This window comes from Fukomys damarensis, unplaced genomic scaffold (genome assembly GCF_012274545.1).
Source record: "Fukomys damarensis isolate Sample0158 unplaced genomic scaffold, DMR_v1.0_HiC HiC_scaffold_16, whole genome shotgun sequence".
NCBI classification, from domain to species: Eukaryota; Metazoa; Chordata; class Mammalia; order Rodentia; family Bathyergidae; genus Fukomys; species Fukomys damarensis.
In genome coordinates, this window is record NW_022900928.1 from 95378690 (window position 1) to 95397782 (window position 19093).

Below are 19093 nucleotides of genomic sequence, written 5' to 3' on the forward strand. Positions count from 1 at the left end.
TGTTCCTCTCCCAAATATAACACAAAGCCTACATAGCTAAAATAATCACAGATACGCTTGCTGAAAACCAGAAGTTAGCCTTCCTTCCTCTACTTTCTCTATCACTGCCTTCTTTCACTGCTTGCCCCACAACACCAAACTCAATCACTGCCCACCATCTCATCTGCTACCCTCCATACCAGCCCTGCCTTCTGCTTTTGCTACCCGATATTCCTTTTCCCTCATGAATGCTGAGTGACATTTTCTGAGAGAACCTAACATCTGGTCATTCCCTTGTCTACATTTTTTAAGGCTTCTCATATAAAGACCATATAAAGCCTTAAGCTGCACCTGATCTGAACCAATATAACATCCCAGCTTCACACCTACCACTCATCTCTTTATGTACTACATTGATCTATCCCTTGAAAGCCAGATTTCCTCATGTCTCATGATCTATGCACTGATTTTTTCCTCTATCAAAAGTACTCTTTTCCCTCCCCCAGAAGGTCACATGCATTTCACACCTCCAAGGGCCTTCTCTACATCCAGGTCCTACTATAAATGCCACCTGCTTGGAGAACCATACTCTGGCCACGTTATCAAAAGCAGTAACCTCTTGGGCCATGCACGGAGTTCAGTGGAGCCATGTCTGCCTAGCAAATGCAAAGTCCTGAGTTTGATCCCCAGTACAGGGGCGGGCGGACAAAAGGCAGTAACCTCTCAAAACTCTGGAATTCTGTTCTTTTTCCTACACAATAGTTATCTCTGTTACTTTTATATTGTAATGTAAATTGTCATGATTATCATGAGAAGAGAGACTTTCTCTGTCCATAAGCCTACAACCTACAAGTCAAATGGAGAAGGTGCCCCATAAATACTGATTAGTTGGATGAATTTCCAGGAACAGGCAAAAGCCCACACAATTATTCTCATAATGCAAAAGACTTCTGACTAGAACAGATCTGAAGGAAATAATTTAAAAATCTGGAAATGGACAGTGTCTGGTTTTAGCCAGGTTATCCCCAAGGACAAAGAATTGGAAGGAGCACGTAAGTAACCAGAAAATCCAAATCAGACTAGAGGACACTTACATTACAGTGCCTGTACTCTTCCGGCGAATCACTATCCCAAATGGATTCTTTGTAATGAGGACATCATACAGCCGGCTCTCAGAGGTGCTAGATGGAACCCTGGGTATGTTCAGAGGGACTGGGACTTCATAACGATTATTGTTGGGGTCATAAATCTAGGGAGAAGAAATAGATTTTAGGTGAAGATAAAGAAAGGAGGAATAAGCTCTGTATAGAGACATGACTGTAGTTAACAATCTTGTAGAAATGAGCAATATCCGAGAAGATAAAGAGTATACACAATGCATAAATGTATCAAATCATTATAATGAACACTATAGAGACATATCACTATCATTGTCAATGAAAAAAAACCTTTTAGGCAAGGTAGTTCCTTGACTTTCTTGATAGTCTAGATATGATATATTTGTCTTCTGTAAGAATCTGATTGATTTGATTCTGTCATTCTTCATTTTTAAAGCCTCAGTAAAACATTCATTTTTACATTGATACCACCTTAAAAATTATTTTTAAAAATCAGTGTGGTACTTATAAATATATTCTTCTTTTACGTTTGTGAGAATATGAGTTTAGTGAATACCTGAAAACTATTCAGAATTGTTAATATAATCCTTCATGAGCTATTTTGCTTAAAATATCATAAATATCCTTGCGGAAAATGATGAAAAATTTCACGCAATGAATATGCCCAACATCTACTGCTTCATAGTGTACATAGTAGATACTAGGAATATGAGCTGAAAAGGTTAGGGTTGCTGTTTTAAGAAATTCACATGCTAACATGAAAAGGAGAGGTATTTACAATACTTGAGGGATGTGAGATAATGCAGAACTATGTAGAAAGTCTGTGAGATTATAGGGAATGAAATGTTGAAAGTTCTGTATTCATTGAACAAGCATTTAATCAATACTAAAACATTTTGTTGGGGAAACAAGGAACCCAAAGGCATAGAGCATTATTTGGACTCAGAAAGATGCACATATTTGGAAGAGGCTACTGTATTACCAAGAGGAAGAGTAAGCAGGAATTAAAGACACAAATACAATCAAGTTCATTCATTTTGAACCTGTAGGTTTACCCACATCTGGTAAAGAAAAAAGCATTTCACCTGTCCACCTAAAGGGAAGGCTCCTAAATGTCCTCTCCATTTCTCATTCTCCCAACTATTTTCCCTAGAGTAGCCTTAATAAACTCTTCAAATGCAAATTAGGACAGATGGCAGTATTCTACCAATCTTTTCTCACTATTCTTTTGAGTTGGATTATGATCTACTCTATTGCAGCACAGAATTTAAGAGAAAGCTAGCCATTGGTGGTGCTTAGTGAGACCCTGCCCTGGGGTTCTAATTTGGGTCTAAAACCCTGACTATTGAAAGACACAACAAACAAAGAGTAAACTTAATTCAAGCTTAAGAACCCTCAATAGCAAAAGATAGTGGAAGCCAGGCATAGTGGCATTTACCTATAATTCCAGTATTCTGGGAGGCTGAGACAGGAAAAATAAAAATTCAAGCCCAGTCTGGGCAACTGAGTGACTTAGTGAGACCCAGTTTTAAAATTAAAAAATAAAAAATGGGATGGGGAGGTAGCTCAATGTAAAGATCCTGGGTTCAATTCCCAGTACCAGAAAAAACAAAAATGGAAGCAAAAAGGGCTGTGTCAAGACCTGATACATATAGAGTTTACCTTAAACTGCAGCATTTCATCCTTATGGTAGGTCACTTGCAGGCGGAGGGGATTCACAGGGCTGGAGGGGAAGGTGTTGGTGTAAAGAGAAGACTTTAAGGAGATCTCAGCGCTGGCCCCCTGTGAGTCGTACTGAATGTTGCTGACAGCGTACAAATCCTCGACAAAATAGCAAAAAGGAACCCCAGGAGAGCTGGATTCCTGAAAAGTAAAGACAGTAGTCTAGTCAGCATGTGTTCCCTGAAAGACTTGAAAAAGGCAAGATATGTGGAAATGAAGCCACCATAATCTTATTCACTTATATCTCATTTGGTAGAGCCAAAAATTTAAATTACTGCACTCCAAACAAGATAATTACTAAAATCATCCGATCCTTCCCCCATCTATTCTCACATCCAGATCAACATCCTTTGAAAGCACTTTCTTTCTGTGAATTGTACTTAGTTGCACAGGCTCCGGGACTGTGCTCATGGAATTGTACAATAAGAGTAGAGGATTTTAGTGAGCATTACACCATCAGCACACTTACCTCCCAGACACAGCCACGAGCAGTGCAGTCTGCTTCAGAAATTCCATGCTCATCGGGGTAACAGTCTATTTTTTCTCTATCCCTTATGTTTGTGCTCCAATCCACCACGTACGCTTCTCCCAGGACAAGATTAATTTCTGAGATAATGGCAACCTATAGCAACGGAGAAGTCATGGGAAATTCATGCTCAGGACAAAGGCCTGGCAAAATCAGAAAACTATTTTTTTAGGAAAAAAAATTGACATTAGATGAAATTCAACAATTTAACAAATACATGACCACAGTTTATATGAAGAGTCATATATAATGATAGAGGACTATTTCATGGTAATGGGGCAAATATTACTACTCTGTCACAATTGTGTGCTTTATAATGTGCAAAAACACAGACAAAATAAAATCCATTGTGATCACCAGTTTTCTTTCCTTCCCTAACACCTCTTTCTTCTTATTGTGGCAGAAAGGCTCTCTTCTGCTTTACCAAATTGAATTTACCTTTTGTTCTCCACTCCCCAAACCAGTGTCCCCATGTTCTACAGTGGTGGAAGAAAGAAACAACATACCAGATTCCTACAGCCAGGGTGTGTGTGTGTGTGTGTGTGTTATATTTTCTCATTCCTATTGTTCTATGGGATCTAGACAAATTGTTTAATTCTTTGTGTTCTGTTTTATTGAATTCAAAAGTACTGAGTTCTATGGATCATAACATTTTCTTTCATTTCTAATGTCCTAGGCTCTGGGATTCTCCCAGCCTAAATACTCAAAAGTTTTAAATCTTTTGTGAACCTCACTCAGAAAGTCAAAATTCACATTTTTCTATACATTAGTCTTATGTTACACTCTTTTTTAAACAGCCCTTATCACAGTTAACATTCTCATTTGTCTAAAGCAATAAGACCACATTTAAAGGATTATCATCCTTCTCCCAGTCTCCTCCCAGTCCAAATCACCTTGCCCTCTTCCTGTCCTACTAATCCCCACCCTCCACCTCCAATAAAGTTTAAAATCAAGCATCATTATGAGAAACTTTGAGAATTAAATCAAGTATGACCTTCTCATTGGGGCACTTCAAACCCTTCAAAATGGGACCACAAGTTTCCTCCTGAAAAATCAGTCTCTTTCCAAAAGTGAATTTACCTCAGTCCTAACCTTGAGTCTCTAAACCAATACCGGTACCTCTACCTTCTATACTCATCAACAAAAACAAAATCCCAATTTCTACCACTCAGACTTTTCTCTCACTAGAAGCTGATCATTCCCTACATGATCCATGATCTTTCAAGGTCCTTGCTTTCTCCAAGAAACTTGGCTCATCTATACCAATAAACTTTGATCATCAAATAATATATAATTTAACACATGCCAAATGTTGGTTTGTGTTCACAGCTCCCTTCCCGAAAGTTTGATATGCATAAACTATGTCTCCCATAACCAAAATTTAAACAATGAAAGAATTCCTTTCTTCTTATGGTAAGTAATGTATTTAGCTAACAGGATTGAGCTTGTTCCCACATATGAATTTTTTAAATGGCTTTTGCTTAGCAATATACATAAATAGCCTTACACTCTTTATTTAAAGCATTATAATGGATTCATCCTCAATATGTATTCCTGAAACAAAATATCAAATATCATCAATCTGTCATCATAGTGGATGTCTCAATTAAATTATTTCCACAAATTTTGGAAGCCACTCAGAAAATAAGGTTCAATGCCAGGAATCTCTGTAGTACTTGTGATTAGGATGAGTTGGAATAAAAAGTCTTTATAATGGTAAGATACCAGAGGAACTGATTACAATCTGTTTCAGAGGGTCAGATTTCATTACAACTAATGAAAATTTACTTTGTTATTACCTATTACCATCTAATCAAAGGAGCAGCCATTTCATAGGACCATATATTGTTTCACTTAATATACTTTTTCAGCATATACTACAATATGTGTTGGAATGAGTGTCAATACAGATGAAAAAAGAAAAAGAACCTGCACAATTTTAATTAATGAGAATCCTACATCCCACCTTTACATTTTACCATCATCCATACATTTCCAAATCCCTTTTCCTCTGATTCTATCTCCTACTTTTCTCTCTCTGCTTTTCTTGTGCATATCATATCTATTTCTCTAAACATAAAGTCAATGAAGAGAGCAGAACACTGAGATGCAGAGAACACAGGGAAGGCATAATGACCCTTCCTCCATAGATCCCCAACTCATTATAGGTCTGGCTGTCTCCTCAGTCTCATGTTCTGTCCCAATCCTCTGACTTCCCTATTCAGGACTCACAGTGCACTTTGGTCCTTCGAGAACCCATGCAACACTGACTGGAGAAAAAAGCCATGAAGAATAATAAAATAAATATATCAGCAAAATGGACTTTTACCTTCAGGTTAGGATCATAAGTGACTTTAGGAGAAGCTTGAATTAGGACACCGTTGTGTTTCACTGTAACATTGGCAGGTTCTTGTATCCCAAGTATTTTAATCTCTTGAAATGCTAAGTTGTTAGGGTCCTTGTAGGTTGATTGTGAAATCTTCACATCCAAGTGGTTCTGCAAAACAATTAAGCACAAGGAAGCACAAAGGTTTGCCTCTAAGATACACATGCTCATGTCTAGTCACACAAATGCTACCCCCAGGACCAGATAGTTCCCCTGCTCGGAATGCTTCAGATTTCACTATTGATGCATGCTCAAGGATCATAGACTTATTTGAATTGAACTCTGTATAAGAAAGAAATCAGCAATGTGCAGACAAACAAACATTTGAAAAACTATATTTAGAAACAATAGCTGCTTTGATTGGTCAATAGTATTTCCTCCTTTGATTGAACACACAATGCAACTACTGGGAGTTAAGATCAAAAATGGAAATGTGTTCACCTGTACGCCTTAATGCCAATGATATGAAGTATATAACCACACACATCCACAAGCACATATGTTCTAATGGTCAGATCAAAGCCCACACTGAACATACATAAAACTGCAGTACTCACTTGGGTGGCAGAAAATTCATATAAAAGGTAAACATTGTTGGCCACAGTATCTGAAAGCAGAGAAAAGGCAACTCAGACTCCCTGCCCACCACAGAGCAGATCTCCCCTGCCTCTCCTTAAAGTTGACTCTGCCTTGCTGATGGTAGGACTTCATTCCTTTACATGACTGAATGACATTCCATTGTGTATCTGCTACAGTTTCCTTACTCGTTCATCAGAAATGTGGAGTGTTTCTATTTCATGACTATTAGAAGTAATGAACCGCAATGAACATGAGCATGTATATATCTCTCTGATTGACTACATTGTTTGGATATAAACTAGAAATAGGATTGCTGGATCATATAGAAGGTCCATTTTTAATATTTAAAAATTTTACTTTTTTATGATGACTGAACTCATTTATATTTCTACCAAGAGTCTGTAAGTTTTCTTCATTTCCCCACATCCTTGGCAACACTTGAAGTCGCTTCTCTTTTCCATAGCACAACTCCTAATAGTTCTGTGCTGATATATCTTTGCAATTGTTTTATCTGTATTTCTCTGCTTCTTAGTGATGATTAGCATCTTTTCATATACCTTTTGGTCAACTGTAAGTCTTCTATGGAAAATATCAGATTTATTTTTAAGTCAGGTTATTTATTCTGTTGTTACTGAATTTTAGGATTTCCTTACATGTTTTCATATTAATCCTTTTTATCAGATATGTGGTGTGAACATTTGTTCTTTATTTCTGTGTGTTCTCTTTTTACTCTGTTTATGGTTTCTTTTGTTATGCATAAGCTTTTGAATTTGATGTAGAAACGCATGTTTATGTTTTGCTTTCACTGCCTATGCTTTTGGTATCATGTCCAAGAAAACATTGACAAAACCAATGTCAAAAAATTTTCCCCATAGGCCGAGCATGGTGGCACATGCCTGTAATCCCAGCACGTGGGAGGCTGAGGCAAGAGGATTGCTGTGAGTTCAAGAACAGCCTGGGCTACACAGTGAGCTTCAGGTCAGGCTCAAATACAAAGTGAGACCCTGTCTCAAAAAGCCAAAAAAAAAAAAAAAAATCTTCCCCATGTTTGGAACTTTCATAATTTCAGCCCTTACATTTAAGTTTTCAATACATTTTTTAAAAATAGCCAAGATTTGCATACCACTGGTATCCATCAGCTGATGAATGAAAAGATAAATTGTGGTGCACACATACAGCAGAGCATTATTCAGGCATTTAAAAAAGGTAAATTCTGCCATTTGTGACAACATCGATGAAGATAGAGCACACTATATTAAGAGAAATAAGTCAGGAATGATTGAACATTATATAATTTCATTTCTATGTGAAAATTCACATGGGGACTCTGAAAAAGGTTGGGCAGATACAAGCAGAGAGTACAACACTGGCTGTAACAGACAGAGTGGGAGAAAGGAGAAGATGTTCGTCAAAGTGTACAAACTTTCGTCAAGTTCTGAAAGTTAATGTACAGCATGTGTGTTTGCAAATGTGTTAATTGAACTGTGAAATTATACAACATACATATACACACAGATCATTTTGAACATATTTAAATTTTGTTGATTACACTTTTGTTTATATGCAAATATGAAGTGTTTTATAGCTACACTTTGAGGATAAAAAAATTATGAACAGAGCCTTTGAGACCAAGATTCTATTTTACTTCTCCTTTTACTGGAACTGTGAAGAGATTCTTTTTCAAGTGCTTACAAAGCATAAGCCTCATGGGAACCTATTACCTAAGATACACTAGAATTGTTAGCATAGTAGACCCAGAAAAATGTGCCTAAAGCAGGTCTAGATGTATATGCCCTGGTAAAGTATATGTTAGCTGCCTGCCTGAGATGACTTTTTTTTTACATCAGCATGTGTTCACAAGATTTTGAGGGAGATTGCTTATACTAAAACAGAATAACAGAAGCAGCCTTGATGATATCTCCCAGATACACTAACAATAAAAATAGAATGTATTATTAATAACTGGCCAAGGGAAGAAATTTCACCAGGACAAATGTGTTTTCCTTCCATTTGTGGTTCATCTATTACTGCCTCAACACTGTTCAGGGGAAACTAGAACAAAACTCTTTACTCAGCTAACTTTTGCTGCTAGGCATAGTGAGATTTCTCCCATAGCCTAATGGTCAAGAGGAACAAATGAGTTAGGAGAAAGGTTTGGAATTTCGACAAAGTACTCACCTTTGGATTCCCCATCATCCCAGAACAGCTCTCCTCTTGCTTCTTTGTTCTCATCCAGGGCAATGAGGAGACCAAGAGGATTCTTCCGACTATGAGAAGTGAGATACACACAAGACACAAACTCTTAGGGCTCTGAGAGCTTTGCCCCATGTTTCCACCAATATCAAAGGAGAGAAATGACTAGCGTCAGGTTGTTCTCCTTTCCTACAGGCCTTAAGGGGAAGTTCATAAGAGCTACTCTTTCAGGGATGTTAGTGGATAGAAATGCCCCGAACATTGCAATAAATATCAATGTAGAAGCCAATAATCTAAGTGCAAAAATCTCTACAATCACTCTAACAAAATTGCAGGTGCCACTATTATTTAGAATAAACACAATTGGATAAGAAAGATATCTAGATGACAATGGTGTAGTCAGGTTATATTAGAGATAATTCCCATCTTAGGAGCCAGCTACCATCAGGGAGAGCCATTTTTCCTTCCTAAGTACCATGCTTATTCACAAAATCAAAAAATTATAATAAGCCCTACCTATACACTGGCAATAAACTTATTTGCTTATTTATTATTATTATTATTATTATTTTAAGACAAACATGAAAATCAAATTATGTGCATTATAATATAATACAAAAACTAAAACACCACGCAGAATGATGAGTGGTTGTATTAAAAGAAAGAGGGAGAAAGAAAGCAGTTTCATTTGAGAATCTGTTCATTTAGCCACTCCTCTGGATTACATCCCAACTCCTACTCTTCTTGTGCCTCTTCCTGGTTGAAGTCACCTGCTGTTGTCTTCCACAGTTCAGATTTCTCTATGCAAGTCAGGTCAATTTATCAATAAAATTTTATACTCTCATTCATATGGCATATCTGGAGGTATGACTGTTAAAAAGTCCAGAAGATACAAAGATAAATTTCAACTGCTGATATCTTTTACTTTCAATATTTTAAGACTCAACACATTTACCAAATAATCAAAACAAAAGATGAAAAGTAACATAAAACTTAAGACACTACAGGAATCAGGAATTACACTTCCAAAAATACAATAGACTACATACTCTGGAAGACACACATTACAATTGATATATTACTTGATCCAAGATACATTACAACAAATCTCTTCAAAAAATAATTCTTGGCCTTTTAAATTAAATAAGGAATATAAGCCAGAATTCACAATAGTAACTAGAAAACAAAATACTGGTCTCAACTCACAAGAAAGCCCACTAAGCAAAACCTATAATTTCATGGGGTCAAATGCCTTGTAAGGTTAAAATTGGGCCACTACAACAGATAATCCCAGATAGAAAACCTGAACCTCAATTTCCCATGTGAAGCCAGCTACACGAGGAAGTTCATATGATACTGAGTTGGCAAGAGGCCCACTGCCTTGCAACCAAAGAGAAGGCAAATCACCTCGGAGGAAGGAGATCTACCTCTGGGTCCTTATAATCACTACATTTGAAAAGCAAAATATCACTAAATACACAAGCAACAAGTCACCAAAAAGGTCACTCAAAACAACTGACTTTAGATTTATTATTCTCCTAAGAACTTTAGATAAGAGAATTTTCAACACAGAACATGAAATAACCACGACTGTGATGAAACACAAGCAAAAGGGCTTAACATATAAAGTAGGTCTGAAAGGAACAGCAGCCCTGACAGTAACTGTTAGAATACAGTGGTGGCAATCAACAGTTTCCAGGGTAGCACAAAGTTACACTTTGAAGTTTTCACTCCCTTTAAAAAAAAAAAGGTCAGCAGGGAATTCTTCCTAAGCATAGGGACACAGGCACACTTGACCTGAAGTGACCCTCGCATCATTGTAATAGTACAATTCATACTCCTAGGTGAAGACCTAAGATGCTAATGGTATCTGCTACAAAGGATGAAACAGGAGAAGTCACTGCAGAGGCATTGCTCTGTCCTCTGCTTTGTATATGATGACAAAAACAAAGGTCTGCACCGAAGATGAAGGATACAAAATGGGAACACCATGAACTTGTTTCGCAACTATTTCAAGAGGCTTCCCTTGTGCTCCGCAAAGAATAAAGCTTGTTCTACTAGACTTAAATGTCTTCAAATAATTCTTCTAGCTAAGGTTACAAGGAGCCACATAACAGTGAAACTACACTAAGAAAACAATATATGTTAAAATGACTAGAACTTTTCAGATACAGTGCCCTCACTACTGGAAAAAAATTGCTAAAGAGAAAGAGAAGCAAAAGGGGAGAAGCCTGGATGGGTGTCTCAGAAGGCAGCTAGAAAGACCAGCTGACACTGTGTCCATGGAAGTAAGATTTTTATAAATGTAGCAGGATTTCAGTGCTAACATCACAACACGCCTGGTAACAAGGAAGGCTGACTATTCTGGCAGTCGATGTGTGTGAAATTCAGAGGGGTTAGGAAGAGGAATTAGTGTCTTTGAAAATCCATCTGGGTCCACTCTACAACAAAAGATTCATAGGATGAGACCAAGAAACATGCAAGTCAGAATTTGATGATTCTTCCCAAATGCTGCCCAGCAACCTTCATAGTGCTTCCAGAGGTTTTGATATCTTCTCCTCAACAGATGGGGATAGGACAATAAAAGTTTTGTAAATAGTGAAAATTTTAAAAAAATAAATAAAAAGATCAAAAAGAGAACTTTTAGTAAAATTGTTTGGAGCCTAAGGATGTTAATTAAGGCATTCGTGGCACACTTTACAAACCAGCTTAAACATTATGCAAAGCAAAGTCCGGCTCCTTCATTCACCTGGAGTTGGTGTTCAGTGCAGGCTCCTGCAAGGGCAGAATGTAACCTCCACGCACATGAACATTAATGTGGTCCAAAGGGGCTGACAGGTTCTTCCACTCTCCCCTTGCATTAATATCCAAACCCTGCGGGCAGAGGAGAAAGAAAGCATGAAGGACAGGACACAAACTTCCCTGAACAGTGCATTTCACATCTACTCTGCCTCTCTAAACTTGCTGCCTTTTCTTCACCCATTCATCACACACCTCATAGGGCACTTTCTGCACACTTTGCTGCTGTGTGACATCTGGCTTCGGCGCTATAATGGCTAACCTTTTGGGGCATTCTATAGCACAAACGACATAAGGTACTAGGAAGAATCACAGTCCACTTTCACTGCACAGGCTGTTTCTATGTCTCAGAGCAGTGCTACAGGAGATTGAACAAACTCTTCATTCACTTTTTCTGAAAGTTGATGAGCCGTCCACAATGAAATAAATGGACATCCTTTGTCACCAAGAAATTCTTTGCATGGGGAATTTTCTGTGATTTATCTGATGTTTAGCAGAATCTTCTCCATTCATATACTAGATGGCAGTAAAAATCCATGTCCCCCACCCAGTGTGATGAACCAAATTAGCTCCACGCATTGCCAAACACTCTCAGGACCAAGGCTAAGCTCACTTTTAAAAACTTGGTTACTCTCTCCTCAAAAAGTCGTGGATGGAAAGAATACAGCATTCTTAAACTATTATCAGCCTAAGAACAGATGTAGCCTAGCAAAAAGCAACCGGAGACGAACAGAATCAGGGCTCCACAAGACAGAAAAGAGGAGGCCCTCCACCTACATTGCCTTTGCCCAATATTCACCCGATCTAACTGCCATTCTTTGAATCTCTGAGACAGCCTATGCTGTGTTCTTATCTTGCTACTGAATTTCAATTTCCCTACTTTTCACTACTCAAAAAGTAAGAAGAACAGGACAGGTTCTAGGACAACACCACTTCGTCTCTTGCCCAGGAGTCACATTGTCACTCACCTGTGGGCTAAGTAATCTCAAGTTACAAGGTTTCAAGTGATTTCTGTGAGACCACAGAACAAGTGGATCTACAGCCAGTGTTAGGCCTAGTACTGTGCATCTAAAGCCTTTGTTCTTCACCAATTTGCCCAGGTGTGTATGTAAACACTTAGCAAGCTTACCGAGTAGTACTCATACCAGCGGGCTCCAGGGAAATATGCAGCGACCTTTCTGGCATTCTGGAATTAAACACAATGAAATTGTGGGCAGTGCACACTGTGTTTCAAGATTCAGGAATGAGCCGCAACAGAAAAGAGTTTGAACAATTTGAGTTGCCTTCCTTCACTTCTGTGGAAATTTGCAATGCTGAAAAAACGCTACTTTCCATTCCAGTTTTCATATACAAGAAATTTGCCTACTCAAAATCAATGGCTCCACAAAGCCCTTGGGGATCCCGTATTTCAGAGGAAAATATCAGCATTGGCTTACAGATTTAGCCCAACCATATTTAGAGAGACAGAAAGCTGGAGTTCGGTCTGGAGCACAAGACCTCCTTGTAGGTATAAGGAGGGTGCCACAGGATGGTGTCATAAACGTGTGCCTGATCATTCACAGAGAAGGAATTGTTGCAGTTATGAAGGCAGGAGAGCTCAGCAGCAGCAATACAATGAGGCGCATGACTGCAGGTAGAAAGTTTTGCTTTCATGGAGACAGATCATTGTCATGAACTATATTCACTCTATCCGCGCCCCCTTATTCTATACTCATTCTTTTACTTTCTGGATGAGCTAGGCTGACTTTACGGAGGTGGAGCCTGATACTTGAATACCTAAGTCATAGACCTCTACTCAAGGGAGCAAGACACTAAGGAACAATGACAAAGTATGTCTCATGCACGAGGTTTCTTTTGCTTGTCCTGCTTGCCCAGCCTCACCGCTGGGATCCTCGACCCACTGAAGCCCTCCATACTCACAGGCTCCAGGACAGGGCTGACCAGCAAGGCAGGGCCGAGCAGGAACTGACTGTCTACATCCCAGGTTGCCCGGTCAGACACAAACCTGGAAGGGAAAAATGGTGGCACACTCACACCACACCACACCAAGGCCTAGCTAAAGGCCTTATAGAAAGTCCCCGTCTTCAGGTCCAGTCAGAAACTAGGCTGCATCATCTGCCCTCTTCACTCCTTACCAGGCCTCACTATGAACTTCTAGCCCCCACTTTCCATAGATCGGGCTCCTCTGAATTCAGAAATAAATTCCTCACCATAGCACCCTTTAAATACCAGGTCGGCCCACATCCCTCACATCTTACCCTACCGCGTTCTTTGGTACACAGAACTCATATTGGCTCCAAGGCATAATGCCAAACGGATACAAAATGTACAGAAATATTTACATTTCCAATTTAGAAAGAAATTCTGCTGTGTTGTGTTGTGTTGCATCCTTTCGGAAATTTTTTCACTTGATAAATACTTTTGCTTCCCTGACAAAGTAAATGTATAAAGCATCATCTCTTTCTAATCACCTTATCACAAAAAGAAATTACGTCTTCAGTTTGGAGATACTGTCACAATCCACTGTCACTCTACAGAGAAAAAGGCACTCTGCAGTAGTGAACAGGGTCCCAGCTGAACACTCACTCATGGAGAAGAGGCCTCACGACAGTGCTGCCCTCCGTGTGGGCCTTGTACATCAAGGTATACAGGTACGGTAGCAGGGTGTATCTGGTCTCCAACACACTTTTGGAAATATTCACGAAGGCAGCATCCCAGGATACAGGGTCTTGTCTCTAACGGAGGAACACAAGTGTTCAGAGCCAATCCAGTGAGTGGGGAGATTCCAGGAGGTCACTGAAAGTTTATTCAAAAGGAATTGCACACAGCTGAACTAAAGATTCTCATGGACGCGACTCCAGAATACATGCCATGGGCTGGAAGGAGTCCCTAAAATATTTCACAGAACAGCGCATATAACTTCCTCAGAAGAAATTCTTCGTGGCATGTGTTTGGAGCAATCCTTCATAAATAAAAACAAGCACGTATAATGATTTTTGAAGAAATCCCCAGACAAAGCATTAAAAGCTGCTCAAACATACAGGATGCATTGCAAGTACACCAGACATGTGAAGTAACATTAAGGTCCTACCCTGGTGCCGATGCTGTTGTGGTTCCTGGAGAAGGGGTAAAAGGCCCCCAGCTGCATCCAGCGAGCACACATCTCATATTCGGCATCTTGAAAGAACCCACAGATGTCTGCCCCGGTCTGAAACAAGATAAAAAACAGACAGGCTCTTGGTGATTTCTGAAGATGCCACCATCTTGGAAGCAATCAGGAGGGATCCGAAAGCCACTTACATAGGATATGCCAAACAGGCTGAACTCCATCATGCCTGCAATGAGAACCACACCTGTTTCAGGACGCATCAGAACCTGCGTTCCTCCTCCTCCTCCTGCCCCTCCTCCCTCACCAAGGAGGTCACCTCCCTCCCTGCCAGCACAGGCCCTGGGAACAGGCCCATCTACCGATAATAGATTTCTTCAGCTGGTCCCATGCAGCCGTGTTGTCTCCCAGCCAGTGTCCTGCCCAGCGGCCAGAGGAGGGGAATGTGGAGCGGGTGATGACAACTCCTCGCTGTCCTGTCACCTCCTGCACAGCACTGGATGAAGGGGGAAAAAAGAGGATCAATGAGGCAGGAGTAAAGTTAGAAAGGCTGTAGAGCTCACGCTTCTTCAGTGCCTGCACCTAGGAAATGGTTGCAAAGTCTTTCCTATATGACTGTTCAAAATATAGATATCGGACTCTGAGAAGGCTGTGTAGGCTGCTATAGATAAAAATAACAGTGTTGCATTTTCAGGTTTCTACAAGCAGCTATCTGTATGGAAATTTCACTGGATTATGCTGAAATAAGCAACCTCAAAATTTGCTATGTATTTACTAAACACTAGGTGTTCTATCCTTCAGGAAGAAGAGTGTAAATTGCAGTGTCACATTTTGCTTGGGATCCTTGGTACTGCTCATTGAACTGACAAACTGAGACCTGCTACTTCCACAGAAAACGCATCGACTATACAAAAAAATGGGGGGAAAGGACCAGGAATTTAGAATAGTGTGCCATCGCCTGCCTCCCAACTGCAAGGACTAACTTCCATCCCCAATATCCTACCCCAAAAAATCAAAGAAGCGGGGAAAGTAACAATACATATATCTCCGTTTCATCCTAACAAAGAGAGACGTCCTAAGATCCATGTTGCGTTTCAGTCATCTAACTAATAAATATTACAGGACTGGCTGCATTATTTAATAATGACTGGTGTCCCTGTCTGTGTGTGTGTCGCCATAAGGAGTACTAGCTTCTCTGTGATGGGACCATTATTTTTTCAATTGTTCCCACCAGTTACAATTACAGGGCTTGGCTATATGATTGAGCAGTGCTCCTTTACGATTTAGCAGAGGTTCTAATTAAATTCACCTAACCCTTAGAATGGTGAATGAAAGGAATACTGGGTACCCTGTGCCCCTCCCTGGGTGTCTCCACAGGTGCTACCAACAGGAGAAGGGAGATGACGACTCACTCGTAGGTGGGCCTCGTCTGAGACCATCCATACAGGCTGTGCACATCGTAGTGACGCACTCTGGAGCCATCTGGGAGGATCTGCTCACTCTCCATGCACAGGGTCTTGCTGCTTAGGCCCTTGTCCCTGTCCGCCAAATCTGTGGAGGAAAATTTTTTTTTAAATGTGAAAATCAGTCCTGATCTCTCTTTAAGGGACTGAACTCTGGCTTTTAAGACTGACTTCAACTGGGCATGGTTTATTTTTCTGTGCCCCAGAAGCAGGGAAACAAGGCTTCAGTCTCAGATACAATGGTACCTGCAGGTTCTTTCAATATCAACCTAACTAGGAAAGATCAGGTTTCTGTAAAAGCTCAGGGATCTGAAGCACCTACTTCATAACATGGAATGTCTAGTCTATTAAACTATTCTTCTCTAGTCAAATTACCTAAATTTCATGTAAGGCTATGAGAAAGAGAAGGCTACCTGCCTCTTATGTTACACACAGCCAAGATTTCGATCTTCACAAAGTATAATAAAACTCAAGAATGTCATGGAAAGAAAGGTCTGTAGGAGACAAGACATAGCATGACTCTAAAGTCCATGAGAGAAGCGGACACACTGCTTTAAAATCATTGGTGTCAAAAGGAATATCCAAAGGTACAGTATCACTAAAAGAAGAAATAAATCAGCATAAACAAATCTGTGTCACAGAAGATTGAGGAGCAAATGCACAACATCAGAGAATTTCCGGTTGGCCTTTGTTATAAAACGGAAGTAGAAAGCAAGGAACTACACAGAGAGAATCATTCACCACCCATAGGAGCTCGAAAGAGACCTAAAACTTCTATGTGTGAGAATCCTGTGGAGACAAAATCGTTATGAAGGGTTTCCTATCAAAAAGGTGAACTCACACAAGAAGTCCAGAAATGTACACCCACAGAGTAGGGAAGTGTTTAAGATGCTTTTGTCTCAGATCCCTACAATTACCAAACCCATGAGGATCTGCCCTAAGTGGTCAGGGTGATCCCTGGACTCTTGCAACTGTCGGTAAACCTAACCAGCGATCCACAGTGCTAGGAGGCCAGGGGTCCTTACGTGGCATGTAGGGAGGATGGTTCAGATTAGCATCTGTGCAACCTGAAGGGACAGCTCCATTCACAAAGCTGGATGGCTCATTCATATCCTAGAAATGTCAAACACAGATAGGGCTTGCTTTAAAGACAGGTACGTCTGTCCATTTGGAAACTGGGAAGTACTATAGTGAATAAATTATTTAGCATCTTATAATAGCTGTAGATGTCGGCTCAGGGAGGCTCAAACATTCCAGGTTAGAACTTCTAGATACTTCAATTATCCTTTCCTGTGTGACTAGGATTTTAAGAATTCTCTCTCAGGGTAGAGCAATTTTCTAAGGAAATCCTACTAATCACCCTATAGTTTTGATTGCAGAACCTGTGAGCAAGGCAAAAGGTTGGAGGGGTATCTGATTCCACTCCCGATTGGGGAAGTGCCTTCTGATAAGTGCAGAGTCTTTCTTGGATGACTATTATTCTCTTGCCAAGATGTCACTGATCTAATCTTATAATAGCTGTAGATGTCGGCTCAGGGAGGCTCAAACATTCCAGGTTAGAACTTCTAGATACTTCAATTATCCTTTCCTGTGTGACTAGGATTTTAAGAATTCTCTCTCAGGGTAGAGCAATTTTCTAAGGAAATCCTACTAATCACCCTATAGTTTTGATTGCAGAATCTTTGGGCAAGGGACAAGGTTGGAGGGGTATCTGATTCCACTCCCGATTGGGGAAGTGCCTTCTGATAAGTGCAGAGTCTTTCTTGGATGACTATTATTCTCTTGCCAAGATGTCACTGATCTCCATGGTAAAACATGCAAAGACAGGTCCACACACACCTATCCACGGGCACAGGGACACCTGCACACACTTACAATCCACATGCCATCGAACTTCAAGCTCTTCTCTGGATTCCGTGGATTGCTGTACAGCTCTTCAATTTCCCTCTTCCACCACAGGACAGTTGAGTTGCGGAAAAAGTCAGGGAAGGCCGTGTAAGCTCGATATAGCTGGCAGAAAAAAATATTCATTTGGGCAAAACAAATATGTTACACACCAAGAATATCACTATGAGTAGTAAAAATCAACAACTGGAACGCACTATGTCGTGCTTGAGATATGCAACCCTCACCTTCTGTCCCACTATTTCCTAAGCTCATCACAAAGGTAAGGAGCAGGGGCCAGGACAGACTCTAAGTAGAAAGATGCACTACCAGAAGAGGAAGAAACATGCAAATAATATTTCCGCAGAGAAAAAGAGGTAGCACAAGACTACGTTACATCAGTGTGCACGTGTCTTCTCTATGATTTCAGAGGCACACAGAACTTCAGCTGTGTTTATTTAATCGGGAGAACTAAAAGGGAAGCTTCAACCTCTCCTTCTTGTTATTGCCTCTCAAATAATAAAAGCAGTGTCGTTATCTTAACATGAAAAATGGGACAAAGGTATCACTCCTAAATCGTACTGTAAGCTTTCTGAGGGTTCAGCCTTTCGCTGACATTCTTCTGATGGACCTTTAAATTCCCTCAGGTAGTTAACTTGGCACATGACACAATAAATGATACTACCCAACACTGGATTGTGGAGTCTCACAACTTAGCAGCAAAAAATATTTATAAATCTCTTTTGGGAAGAGAAGGAAAAAAGTCTCTGGCTTAGCGGAATTTTAGTTCTCACCACAGATAAAAATCAATATGCCTAGATAACAGACAAAACAGGAGCACCAGAAGAAAACACATATGAACCCATGTGCATATATCTGGCTCACAGTGAGACGGCACGATGCCACGCCACTGGGAATCTTAGGATGCCTTTGGTTGGGAAATGCAAGTAAAAAGCATGGCACTACATGAAGAGAACTTTTCACCACAAGCAGACAGCTCTAGATCAGGCAAGGTCGGAACAATAGGATTTGGGGGCAGAGGGGTAGATGATTAGAATAAACAGTCATTATCAGCTTTGGCAGAATCAGAATTGCATCCCCTGTGAGATACAAGTGGAACATTAAGCCAACACTGGATTAATAACTTCACTAAATTCTGTTCTACAGAACCACATCCATGTAATCAAGAGTGTCCTCTCATTCTCCAAGGTGCTGTCTCACTCTTTTCTATATTCAGCTCTTCTCTTATTGCAAACTCCTTCTACCATCCCTGAGAGTAAACCATCGGCATGCCCATCTGTATGACTGGCACCAAGGATTATGTATCACAATTCACTG

The 19093-nt window shown here is 40.1% G+C and overlaps 1 protein-coding gene across 1 annotated transcript in view; it reads right to left on the reverse strand.

The window, feature by feature from the left end:
• Nucleotides 1–19093, reverse strand: part of LOC104850657 — a 264398-nt gene that overhangs the window by 149967 nt on the left and 95338 nt on the right. Inside the window, exons 35-49 of the mRNA XM_033764494.1 lie at nt 17747–17881; nt 16897–16984; nt 15821–15959; nt 14771–14904; nt 14603–14637; nt 14394–14510; nt 13889–14037; nt 13223–13307; nt 12432–12488; nt 11253–11377; nt 8489–8577; nt 6289–6338; nt 5675–5842; nt 3289–3441; nt 2760–2960 (exon numbers count right to left, since the gene is read on the reverse strand). Coding sequence (XP_033620385.1) covers nt 2760–2960; nt 3289–3441; nt 5675–5842; nt 6289–6338; nt 8489–8577; nt 11253–11377; nt 12432–12488; nt 13223–13307; nt 13889–14037; nt 14394–14510; nt 14603–14637; nt 14771–14904; nt 15821–15959; nt 16897–16984; nt 17747–17881 — 1725 coding nt within the window. The remainder of the gene's footprint in view (nt 1–2759; nt 2961–3288; nt 3442–5674; nt 5843–6288; nt 6339–8488; nt 8578–11252; nt 11378–12431; nt 12489–13222; nt 13308–13888; nt 14038–14393; nt 14511–14602; nt 14638–14770; nt 14905–15820; nt 15960–16896; nt 16985–17746; nt 17882–19093) is intronic.